At 49.2% G+C, this 11,950-nt stretch overlaps 7 protein-coding genes across 7 annotated transcripts, besides 10 other annotated features; all 7 read left to right on the forward strand.

Moving 5' to 3' along the window:
- On the forward strand, positions 1 to 1,159 carry Tc00.1047053509177.10 (hypothetical protein, conserved; the record flags this gene model as incomplete). The annotated part of the gene is made up of 1 exon (XM_801847.1): positions 1 to 1,159. A coding segment is annotated over one exon (1,159 nt), but the record flags the coding sequence as incomplete, so codon positions are not given.
- Positions 1 to 11,950: a sequence feature (heterozygous, non-Esmeraldo-like haplotype).
- Positions 1,263 to 1,286: a sequence feature (AT_rich).
- Positions 1,562 to 2,986, forward strand: Tc00.1047053509177.20 (uncharacterized protein; the record flags this gene model as incomplete). The annotated part of the gene is made up of 1 exon (XM_801848.1): positions 1,562 to 2,986. The coding sequence occupies one exon, from the start codon at positions 1,562 to 1,564 to the stop codon at positions 2,984 to 2,986; it is 1,425 nt and encodes a 474-aa protein (XP_806941.1).
- Positions 3,125 to 3,156: a microsatellite.
- Positions 3,253 to 3,276: a microsatellite.
- Positions 3,404 to 3,442: a microsatellite.
- On the forward strand, positions 3,597 to 6,728 carry Tc00.1047053509177.30 (hypothetical protein, conserved; the record flags this gene model as incomplete). The annotated part of the gene is made up of 1 exon (XM_801849.1): positions 3,597 to 6,728. One exon carries the CDS (start codon positions 3,597 to 3,599, stop codon positions 6,726 to 6,728), a length of 3,132 nt encoding a protein of 1,043 aa, XP_806942.1.
- Tc00.1047053509177.40 (hypothetical protein, conserved) lies at positions 7,249 to 8,481 on the forward strand (the record flags this gene model as incomplete). Its single annotated transcript, XM_801850.1, has 1 exon — positions 7,249 to 8,481. The coding sequence occupies one exon, from the start codon at positions 7,249 to 7,251 to the stop codon at positions 8,479 to 8,481; it is 1,233 nt and encodes a 410-aa protein (XP_806943.1).
- Positions 8,496 to 8,516: a sequence feature (AT_rich).
- On the forward strand, positions 8,864 to 9,793 carry Tc00.1047053509177.50 (hypothetical protein, conserved; the record flags this gene model as incomplete). The annotated part of the gene is made up of 1 exon (XM_801851.1): positions 8,864 to 9,793. One exon carries the CDS (start codon positions 8,864 to 8,866, stop codon positions 9,791 to 9,793), a length of 930 nt encoding a protein of 309 aa, XP_806944.1.
- Positions 10,060 to 10,096: a microsatellite.
- Positions 10,194 to 10,219: a sequence feature (AT_rich).
- On the forward strand, positions 10,353 to 10,574 carry Tc00.1047053509177.59 (hypothetical protein, conserved; the record flags this gene model as incomplete). Its single annotated transcript, XM_801852.1, has 1 exon — positions 10,353 to 10,574. The coding sequence occupies one exon, from the start codon at positions 10,353 to 10,355 to the stop codon at positions 10,572 to 10,574; it is 222 nt and encodes a 73-aa protein (XP_806945.1).
- Positions 10,744 to 10,791: a microsatellite.
- Positions 11,048 to 11,122: a microsatellite.
- On the forward strand, positions 11,418 to 11,950 carry Tc00.1047053509177.68 (translation initiation factor, putative; the record flags this gene model as incomplete). The annotated part of the gene is made up of 1 exon (XM_801853.1): positions 11,418 to 11,950. A coding segment is annotated over one exon (533 nt), but the record flags the coding sequence as incomplete, so codon positions are not given.

The raw sequence follows: 11,950 nt of genomic DNA on the forward strand, positions 1-11,950 counted from the left end.
TAATCACCGATCCGCAGCCCCTATGCGTGCCTTGGCGAAGCTGGCACTCGAGCGAGAGGAGTATAGCAAAGTGGTGGAGTACTTTGATGAGGCCGTGCGGTTGAATCCTGTGTTTGGCGGCGACTGGTTTTCTCTCGGGTACGCGGCAATGCGGCTTGAACAGTGGGGTCGCAGTGGGGAAGCCTTTACGCGTGTTTGTCAAATTCAACCAAATGATGCGTACGCGTGGAATAATCTTGCGTCAGTGCTTCTGCGTGATGGGAGACTTCGGCCTGCGTTTAATGCCATGAGCCAGGCGTTGCGCAATAATCGCCGTGACTGGCGCATGTGGCAGAATTATTTCTCTATTGGTTGTGAGCTGAAGGAGGTGACCGAGACAACAAATGCGTTGAATGTTTTACTGGAAATAGCGAAAAGAAACACACAATTGGAACGGGAATCGCTTCACCGCTTTGTGGATAATGCCATTGCGTACATGGAGGGCCGTATTCCCGCCAGCTCCAAGGATCAAATGGAGGGGGTGGAAGAGTCGCATTTGTTCGCCAGTCTCATGGAGGATGAAGAAGAGCAAAACATGTGTGATATCGTTCCCATTGCTGGTGATGTCGAGATGCCCGAGGCATTTTTGGAGTCTGGCAGGAGGGCGGCCTCCGTGAAGGAGGCGGAGGGGGTGCGGGAAGGTATCGTGGAGCGGTACAAGCAACGCATGCGGGAGACTTTTAAGCGAATCACCGATCTTTTTGTGACAGACCCGGACATTTACGCCTGTGGAGCGAAGTTACTTCGTTACATGGATGGCCCCCTGAGGGCGTACGAGATGCGATTGAAGGAGTTGCGCTGCTGCCAGCAGAAGGACCAGTGGGAGCGGGATGAGGCTCGTTTTGCCCGTACCTGTGAGTGTCTTTGTGACATGACAACCGACGTGCTTGCCGCACTTGACGACGCGATTTCAGCTTCTAACACTTTGGGTGGCAGGGATGATGTGCAGGAGGCCGTGATTTCGGCGTTGGACGACACGCGGAACAACACGACGGCCGTCATTGAGGCGGCGCAAGATTACATGGGTGACGCCGCAGACTACGCCCAGCTGCGATCGGTGCTGCTACCGCAAATACGAGGGGGCTTGCAGAAGGCAAAATCGGCGTTTAATTCGGACTAAAACCTGAGAGGGAAAAGGGGGAAAAAAAAGGAGAAGAGAGTTTTTGAGAATGAAGAAAACGAAGGCTTTAAATGGACGATGAAGGGAGAGGTGTGAATGGACCTTTTATAAATTATTATTATTATTACTTCCTTTCTGTTTTTTCCTTTCTGTAATTTGTCCTTTTGTGTAATTTGTCCTTCCCACCACTTTTTATTGCCGATAACGGGTGGCACACAATGCGGCTTCTCTCTTTTTTTTTTTTTTTTCTTTTAGCCCTCCTCCTCGCTTGTGTTTTTTGCTTATTGCAGACGGGGTTCATATCGTACACTTTGCGTCTTGTGGCGAGTGGGGGGTTCTGTTCCGCAGCACAAACACATAACTTCTCTTTTGTGTTCTCACAATCACGGCGCCACGAGAATAATGAATGGTGGCAACGGCAAAGACTGTAACCAACCGGATGCGGCCGTTGCGTCATCCGCATTTGGCGACGCACTGCGCCCCGTCGAGCTGCGTCATTGCGTTTCTTTGAATAAGTACTCCCGGATGCCGGCCGATGAAATTTGCGAGGAGGAAGTTGTACGGAGCGAAGTGGCGGTGCAGCTTGCGGAGAAAGTTGTTGTCCTTCGCCGCAAGCTGCAGCGGCGTGAGGCCGAGATACAGACACTGAAGTCAGGCATAGGGACGGACACGAGCGCTGCAACGCACACTACTGCCGCTGCCACTTCCACGACTGTTGCTGATGGTTCGACTGTTGAGTCATGCAACGACGTCTGTGCCGCGTCGTCCGTGACGAGGGAGAGTTCTGCTGCGGAGCAGGCGGTAGATTGTAACAGCCAAGGCAACAGTGCCGAGTGGCAAGAGAAGCTAGCGGAGATGGAGGCCCAGAGTGTACTGTGGAGGCAACGCGTAAAGGAGGCGCTGCGAACGAGTCAAAAAAGGGAACAGGCCCTTCTTGCAGAGAACATTGCGCTCCAGAAAAGACTGCAGGAGTTGCAGGGGAGACTGAATGAGGCCGTGTTTTGTATTGAGGCTAGCGCCTTGAAGAATGCCCGGCAGACGACGAAGGTGAGTCGCTATTGTCAAACGAATGAATCATCAGAAGATGCGGAATCTGGGGACGAATCATACGCCGATGACGCCACAGGGATGTCAAACGTCAGCAGCAACCCTCGTCCTTTGCGAAGACGGCGGCGACAATCTGTTCAGATTTCTGCTCTGCGTACGCCTTTGCGTGTTGTGGCATCCTCAGAGAATTTAGAAAAAACGGCGAGAGCCACACCTCTTATGACGCCAACGCAGACTGAAATCTCCGATAGCAGCAGCAAAAGCCCTTCTCGATTTCCGTACCCGCCACAACCACTTGTGCCGATGCGGCGTGGGAACCCAAATACCGACGGAGGCAGCAATATGGGCAGCCCGAATTATCCCGTGGAGATTTGTTCGTCTGACCCGGCGAGTCAAGCACAGACCCCGCCATTCATCGTTGCTGTTCACTACAACAACTCGGATGGGTGGAGTGTCCAGACGAAGCTGTGCGTCAAGCCCGGCATGACAGTGGCCCAACTGAAGGAGCATTGCTGTTCACAGTTTTATGATCGTTACCAAATGCGGCTGGATGACAGCACGTTGTGTGTTCGCTACTATCATGAGAAGGCGAGACGGCATGTGGTTTTGTCCTCATACCGTGAGCTGCACTCTTTTGCTTGTTTTCAGCGATGTGAGCGTGAGAATATTCCAATCACTCTGCAACTTACCAGGGAGGACAACTTATCAAAGTTTGTGCACGACACGATGAATGTTGCGAACATGTCAAGAGTGAATTTTTCTCAGGATCGTGCGGACTGATCTTTTCTACTTTGTGCTTTATTGTGTTGTTTTTGCGGTTTTATCGACTTCTCAATGCCTTTAGATGAAAAAGCATGACTTTGTGTGGGCACGTTTATATGCCGAGGAATGTTAAAATTGTTTGTTACTTGTCGATTGTTTTTTGTTTGTTTCTTTTTTTTTTTTTTTTTGTTGTTGTTGTACGAATTCCTTGCCGCGAGATTTATTGCCGTGTGGGCGTGTAGTTCCTTCACCCTCTTTTTGGGTACGTTCCGCATTTCTGGGCCTTTTTTTTTTCTTTTTTTTTTTTTCTATTTCGCTTGTTGCTTTTATTCTTTTGTTGGCTTTGTTGCCGCCAAAACAACAACAAAAAACTGCATCTCTGCTACGCGGTGTGTGTGTGTGGGGCGAAGCAGCAACAATAAAGGAGGAAGAAGGAACAAACATAAAAAACAAACAAACAAACAAATAAAAAAAAGCTGTTGGGGATTGGCGGAAGTGGCTGGACACGCAATAAAGGCGGAGAAGACATCCCATAGAAGTAATCAAGAAGAGCAGGAAATAAACAGGCAGACGTGAATAACGGAAGGAAGCTGAGAGTTGGGAGCATTGGAGATTTATTATTTTCAGTATGCCCTCCCCTGCCTCTGTTGCATCGACAACCCGCAGCAGCGCCACTGGGGGTGTGACGATTAAGCGGAAGGTGGACGATCGGGTCCGCCACATTATTGAGAATGCAGTACATAAGAAACATCGTGCGTTGCTTCTTCTCGTTGGTGACCGCGGGAAGGACCAGATCGTCAATCTGCACCAGATGGTCTCTCATGCCAACCATAGTGCCAAGGTGAGTGTGCTGTGGTGCATGAAAAAGGAACCGGATTTTGGTTCGACAAGCAGCAAAAAACAAGAGAAGCGTGCGCGTCTTGAGGTGAAGGGTGGCATGTCAACTGAAGCAACGAAGGAGGCTTTTCAGACATTTCTTTCTCAAACATCAATTCGTTTCTGCCAATACAAGGAGACTCACAAGATCCTTGGTCAGACGTTTGGAATGGCTGTGCTGCAGGACTTTGAGGCGATCACACCCAACACACTTGCGCGTACCATTGAAACAGTGAAGGGTGGTGGAATTATTGTCATCATGTTCCGTGCGATGCGTTCGCTAAAGCAGCTCTACACCATCGCAATGGATGTTCATGCAAGATATCGTACCGAAGCATTGCGCGATGTGGTGCCGCGGTTCAATGAAAGATTTCTTCTTTCTCTTGTGGATTGTGAGACGGCGCTTTGCGTCGATGACGAATTAAACGTTCTCCCCATCACCACAAAGATGCAGTCGGTAGAGAATGCACGCGCCACCAGCTACGAGGCGGAGTTGGTGTTACAAGGCCATCAGAAACACGAGGCGGATTTAATTGCTTTAAAAGATCGACTTTCTGGGAGCAATGAAGTGGGGCCACTTGTGGCAATTTGCCAAACAATTGACCAGGGCAAAACGGTCCTCTCGCTCATGCAAACTGTTATGGAGAAGTCTCTTAACACAACTTGTGTCGTCACGGCGGGTCGTGGACGTGGCAAATCCGCAGCACTCGGCCTCGCCGCAGCTGGTGCGCTGGCCCAGGGGTACAGCAACATCTTTTGTACGGCTCCATCTCCAGAAAACTTGCAAACATTTTTTGAGTTTGTGATACGAGGACTGAAGGAGTTGGGGTACACGGAGCGCACGGAATTTGAGGCCATGCAGAGTACTAATATAGAATTTAGCAAGTGTATCGTGCGCATTAATCTCTTTCGTGAGCACCGTCAAACGGTTCAGTATATCTCTCCTCACGATGCCTCAAAATTTGCACAGGCGGAGTTGGCTATCATTGATGAAGCAGCCGCAATTCCGTTGCCTGTTGTGAAGCAAATGTTGGGTCCTTACCTGGTCTTTCTTTCATCGACGGTCTCTGGCTACGAGGGTACAGGGAGAAGCTTATCCATGAAACTTGTTGCAGATATGCGTAAACATTGTGGAAGCGATGGGGGCGTTGCTGCTGCTGCGGGAAATTCGGATGACAGGCGTTTTCTCCGTGAGATTGCGTTGACGGATGCCATTCGTTACGGCCCCAATGATCCAGTCGAGCTGTGGCTGCACAAACTACTGTGCCTTGACACCACCGTACGGCCCACAGGTGTGAAGACGTGCCCACATCCCAGCAAGTGTGAGCTGTACTATGTCAATCGTGATGCCCTGTTCTCATACCACCCATTTGCGGAACAATTACTTCAGACGATTGTGTCACTGTTGGTTGCGGCTCATTACAAAAATCAGCCCAATGACTTACAGCTGATGTCGGATGCCCCTGGCCACCACTTGTTTCTTCTTTGTCCTGTGAGTGTGGATGCGAAGGGTGGTCTTCCGGATGTTTTTTGCGTCATTCATGCTTGTGAAGAGGGGCAAGTGACATCTGAAGCGATTAAGAGTAATCTTAGCCGTGGTGTACGCCCCGCGGGTGATCTCATTCCGTATACATTGTCACAGTGCTACCTTGAAGAAGGATTTGCCAAACTTGCTGGACTTCGAATTGTGCGTATTGCCACCAATCCAGAATTGCAGCGTGCGGGATATGGTTCTCGCGCTCTGATGCTGCTCTACGAATATTACAGTGGCTCTATTTCTCTTCGCCCCGCTCCGGCGTTGTCTTCCCCTTCTTTGGCGCAGGGCGTTAATGATGGGGCCGGTGCCTTGGAGGATGATGCCAGCAGCACCATTATTCTTCCGCGGAAACGTATTCCTACTCTTCTTACCCCACTGATTGATCGTCCATATGAGGTTATTGAATATCTTGGTGTGAGCTTTGGTGTGACGACTGCGTTATTTAACTTTTGGAGGCGCGCGGGTTATGAACCTTTATATCTTCGCCATGCTGCGAATGAACTTACGGGTGAGCACAGCTGTGTGATGGTGCGTCCTATTGGTTTGGATCTTGCACTTTTGCGGGCGGAGTTTCGTCGGCGGTTTATTCCACTTCTCGCAATGCCATTTCGCCACCTTTCAACGGAGTTGGCGCTGAGCATTTTGAAGGATATTGACGTCAATGATCCCCAAAAGCTGGCAGCTGCCACGGATCTTTCCCAGGCCTCGGCACATGTTGTTCGTGTGGGCGGTCAAGTGCAGTGCACATGGTCAGATCTGGAGAAGATCTTTAGCGGCAATGACATGAAACGGCTGAAGCTGAACGCCACCATGTTTGTGGATGGCGGGCAAGTATTGGATTTGATTCCTGCCATTGCAAAGCTTTACTTTGAATATCGGCTGCACCGACTACCGGATGGTTCCGAGGGTGTCGTGTTGTCACATGCACAGGCAGCTTTGTTGCTTGCGGTAGGTTTGCAGTGCCAGACGGTGGAGCAGGTGGCCCAACAGACGGCATTTGCGGGTGTGCCGATACAGCAACTGAGGGCATTTTTGCAGAAGGCCGTCTCCCGCATTGTTGAACATTTCTCTCGACTTGAGAAGCTGAAGTCACCAGGAACGAATGGCACCGAGACTACCCGGGAAGAGGGGGCGGGGGAGACGGAGGAGGATGCTCGTGAGATATATGACAAGGATGGAAAACTCGTTGGCCTCTCCGTGGAGAAAAAGCTGCGACGCTTAATTAACGTGGACTCCACACTCCTGCGTGATGCCAAGTCCTCATTGCAAGGGATGAAGAATGAGGCAGCGAGCGCCACTGGCCTGCAGCGTGCATTTAAGCGGACAAAGAAAACTCGACGCAGTTGAAGGTCATGAAAAGATCTTCTTTTTTGATTTTTTTTTTTTTGTTTGATGTGTGTGTGTAATTTGAGAAGACGTATGCGGACTGTGGGAGAAGTAAAGAGCAATTTTACGCGTTTAAATGTGTGTGCATCTGTAATCATCACTCACCATCCGCTTTCTATTTATTCCACCACCACCACCGCCTTCTTCATTGACGGGGAGAGTGTGCATGGGTGTGAGTGAGGGCCGATGCGGAAGCACATCCTTTTCACACCCGCTTATAGAGGGAGAAGTAAAAGTAGACGGGTGATTTCTGTGTTTGTGTGTCTCTGTTGAACTGACACCCTCCTTTTTTTTTTTTTTGTTTGCCTTCTTGTCGGGTCCTGTACACACAGAGTGGGAGGCCGTTGTATAATTTGACAACTGCACCCAATTGCTTACTCAACGAGCACGTGTCCGTTTTTTTGCTCCACTGATCCCCGCGACGGTGCAGAGGGGGGTTTGAGAACAGGAGAAGGGAAGCAAGCCGCAGCGCAGAAGGAAAATGGCAATTGGTTCACTGGCCTTTCTGGTGCTTAACTATGGGGCGGAGATGATTTTTATTCTTCACACACGTCTCATTGCTCAGAATGTCGAAAAGGAAATGGCTGAGACAGTGATGAATGATATGGTGAGGCATATGTTTAGTCCAGAGTTTCTGGCGGAGCTGTTCCGCCCACAGCCACTCTACTCATACTCGGCAGTTAAGGAGATATTTAAATCGTTGACGGAGATGTCCGTTATGCGCCTCTCACCATTGTCCATGAACAAATTATTTGAACTTATGGCAATGGGGGTGAAATACCAGCTTTTTACACTGCGTCACCCGCTGGAACTTGTGGAGATGACATGGACACATCTGGAGGAGCTAAAACGACTCATTACACCGGAAGCACAGGCGAAAGTCACCCCTGTCTTTGTCATGCTGGAAGGCTTGTGCAGTCGGCTTACACATGGCGACTTGGCGGAGATTCGAAAGGAATTGCTGAATTTTATTGTTGGCCGTAGCACTGTTATCTCTGTGCTTTTTGAAGAGGGAATGCAGTCAGACAGAGGGTCTTTTGTTTTGCCTGTGGATCGAGTTCTCCCACCTCTTTCCATTTGTGAGCCACCGGGCAGTATCCGTTACTTTAAAAATGGGAAACTTGATGCTTCGACGGCGTTTGAGCATCGGGACGCCGTACTGCGCCACCCACCATCGGTGCCGCTCGATAAGTGGGACCCGAAGAATGCAGGAACGCGGATGACGAAGAACGGCACGAATATATACGCCCCAAGCCGTCAAGAAGCCTCAACGCGGGCGGAAGCAAATGGTCCAACATCGTTATTGCCGTCCATGCCAAGCATGAGTCGTCTTAGTACTGTTCCTACGGCTGTGCCATCGGAAATTGCAAATGTGGTGACGGGGGAGTTGAATTATTTATCACGGTTTGTAGGATGCGGGCAGAATGCCCCACAGAAAATGTTTAAGCTGAAATTTTTTGACGACGTGGAGGAGGAAATGGATGAGCACTGCGTGGGCGGCGGCGAGAAGGGTAGTAAAATTGGTGGCGCTACGGATAGAGTGGGAGACCGGACGGCAGCTTCGACGATCCCTTTGGTCCGGATGACAAAAGCCGATGTGGAGTCGCAAAATAAGGAGTTGTTTAAGATTATGGATGGACTGCGCGTAGATGAAACAAGGGCGGGCCCTCCAGAGAGAGGCAACGATCTGCTGGATATCATGGACGAGGATTGAACGTGAACAAAAACAATAATAATAAATAAAAAAAACAACAAGAACCGTTTTCATGTGCACTTTTTTTTTTTTGAATTTTTTTTTTGACATTTTGCTGCGATGTGTTTATTGGGGTTTGGGCGGAGAACGAGGAAGTGAGGGAAGGAGGGAGGAATTTGGAGATGGCGCGGATGCTCATTGCACTATCCTTATGCATCTCCTTTATATAGATATTTGGTGGTTCCTTTGCTTGTGCTGCCCCGATATGGTTGAGGAAACGTGTTTAATTCTTTTTTTGTTTGTGTGTGTCTTGTACTGGGCAGCGGGAGGAGGAGTATTGGGAGAGATACTGGACACACACACACACACATAACTTTAGGGACGAGATTATTCTGTTATCGCAATGCTTCGCCGGCCGCTCACATTCACCACGGCCTCGGCGGCGGTAGCTTTTTCTGCGGTGCGCTTGTATCGCATTGTTCCCCACGTGTACAATGAGATTGAGGAGTTGGCGGAAACTCAGCAAGCCGGTCGCTGGTATATATCACACCGTAATTGTCTCCAGCAGCCGTTGAAACGGGCTGAAATTATGTGCGACAAACTGAACTACCGCGAAAAGCGTCGCATGGGGAAACTCCCGGAAAAGTCGGTGGCACGTCGTTTAAGTCAAACGTACGCGGTTGACGGGAAGGTGCACGAGAGCAAGTACAAGACAAAGTTGATTAATATCACAGTTGTTGGCTTTGACGGTCACCCGTATCACTTTCGCATGTACCCAATGCCTGACGTCACGCTCAATACGCTGATTGATGGCTCCGGCATGTGCCACGGCTATGCACACTATTGGGGAAAGTGCAATAACCCGGACTGTGCCGACTGGAACCATGGTGATGGCTGCATGGTGAATGTTGACATTGAGACTCTTGACAAACTTTTACCCCCTAATCGATGGGAATACACGTCGCTTACAAACTGGCGGTCTATGGACCGTCCTGACATTACCTACAACACACGCTTCAGCTGTCAGATACCCGTCACTGAAGAACTTGACGGCGGTTTATTTGCACTGAAACAGTACTGGACACGAGCCTTGCGTGAGTCTGTCTCAGACTGGGGGCTTGTGGATGACATGGGCACAATTCACGGTGCGCGAAGCAAGAAGATTGAGCCATGGGCACCAATCATTGAGGAGCCCACAAAGGTGGACTTCCCCATTACGTTTGACATGCTGTGGGCGCAAAGCTATCAGGATATTATGAAGGCCAAATACCCTGATATAAAGCGGAAGGACGGTTACCACACAAAACCCGAGATGTGGGCGGCGTACGTTTAGAGATGGGCCGACGAGCGGAAGGGAATGAAAGGGGGTTTAGATTGCAACTGCAGTGAGTGATGGGATCGAACGAGGGCTGGTGGGGTTGGGGGTTGGGGGTTGGGGGTACAAGTCTTTTGTATAGGGAGTTTGGGTGGTAGCGGAGAATGGGGTGAAACCATTTGTAGTGCATCCGTGTCCGAATGGCGGCAAAAAAAAAAAAAAAGACGAACATTGGGCCTCCGTTTGTATTTACTTTTTTTTTATGAGTTGTTTGTTTTTCTACTTGTATATATGTATATACATGTGTGTGTGTGTGTGCGTAGAGGGGAGGAAGGGGGGAGGGGACTCTCTTTAAACCGTAACTCCGGCATGTGTGTCTTACTGTCGTCGGTGATATACACCCACACGCTTCTCTGTGATTTAAATATTTATTTATTTATTTATGTGTTTTTCTTTTCTCTTGGCATTCCCTTCTTTTTTTCTTTTTTTGGGGTGCAACGTGTGCGTTGGGAGGAGTAGAACACGCCACAGAAAGCTCTAAAGCAACACACGAACGCGGGTTTGAAGTTGACAGCCAATGGCAGCTAATTTCTGGACTTCTTTATTTCACTGGACATATGCGCGCGGTTACATCCGTGTCCCAATTGTGATGGCGGTGCCAGTCTTATTCAACAAGTACGGGCTTTGTCTCTTTGATCCCGCCTTCCAGTACTGGAACGCTGGCCACAACCAAGTTGACATTTGGAACCGACTGAAGGAGAAGGTAGAGAAGATGGAGGAAGAGGAGGCGGCCGAGTAAATGTGCCCTTCTCCCCCTCCTCACCTGTCCCTGTGGATGTTGGTTTTGTCGTTGTGAAGTAGTAGCACCGATGGTAATAGCAGCGCGGTGGTGGTGCTGTTGCTGTGGGACAACAGAGAGGGGAGGGAGAGAGGTAGAATCTCCTTATCTATATCTTTTTGTATGGGTTAAAAAAAAAAAAAAAGAAAGAAAGAAAGAAAGAAGGAAAGAAGAGAAATGTTGCAGGTGTGTGTGAGGAGGATGAGGAGGACTCACAGCACGATACTTTCATGGCGATGGATGCCGGCCATGACGATGTCTACAAAATCCATCCATCTGTATATAGCATGTGTGGTGGCGTAGGAAGTGATGATGGGTTAGGGTTAGGGTGGGGGGATTTCCCTGCAACGTGTTGTAGGAATAATGATATGCGGACTTTCTATTTTTATTGTTGGTTCTCTTGGCATGGCTGCACATGTCTTGCCCCTGTTGTCTTTTTTTTTTTTTTTTTTTTGCACTGGGCCGGCTTTCTACATTACTTTTTTTTTTTTCTTTTTTTTTTTTTTTTTGTATTGCAAAAGAAGCAGCAGGCGACACGCGGTTCCGCAAGAAACGAACAGCCAAAAAAGAAAAAAAAAAGGAATAAAATAACGTCTTGGTGGTTTCTTATTTAAAAAGCAACAATAACAAAAAATAGCGGTAAAAGAAGGGCGGACGTAGTCGAGTGTGCGGTGAGGAGAGGAGTTTGCTTAAAAAGAGCGGGCAGGGTGGAGGTCGATAAAGGTGCGGGCATAGACATCAGCACACGTCGAAGTGAAGGATTTAACAATTCAGGAGCCGAAGGGAAGAGAGTGACGTGCATCCATGGCAGATGATCTCCAGATGTCGAGGCATATTATTGTCAATGGCCTCCCAAACAATGTGACGCCCGAAAAGCGGGTGCTCTTCCTGCGACACATGACAAAGAAGGTGAGTGAGGTTCTTGGACATGAAAACTTTACAATCCATTTAGTCCTTGACGAGACCACAGGCCTCGTGACGGGTGCATTTCTTTCATTCGCCACGGTTGCCAACGCGGAGGACGCCCTGGCACGTCTCAATCTTTACCGCTTTACAAAAACAGATGTTCTCACGACATATCGATGGTCTGCGTTGCAGGCGGCAAGCGCTGCGAAGGAAGAGTACAAGCCACCGGAGTTGACGGACGACGTGGACGCAGATCTTGCGCACACCATGTGTGAGGACATAATGGCACGTCCTCAGTTCTTTATTAAGCAAGGGGAGTCGTTTGACGTGGAATGGTACTGGTTTAATTACATGACACTCAAGGACGAGTTGTACCGAAAAGCACGTGCGCTGAAGACGGATTCATTGGGTCAGTGGACAGAAATGGACCG

This window comes from Trypanosoma cruzi, genomic scaffold, assembly GCF_000209065.1.
Source record: "Trypanosoma cruzi strain CL Brener 1047053517163 genomic scaffold, whole genome shotgun sequence".
Lineage (NCBI taxonomy): Eukaryota > Euglenozoa > Kinetoplastea > Trypanosomatida > Trypanosomatidae > Trypanosoma > Trypanosoma cruzi.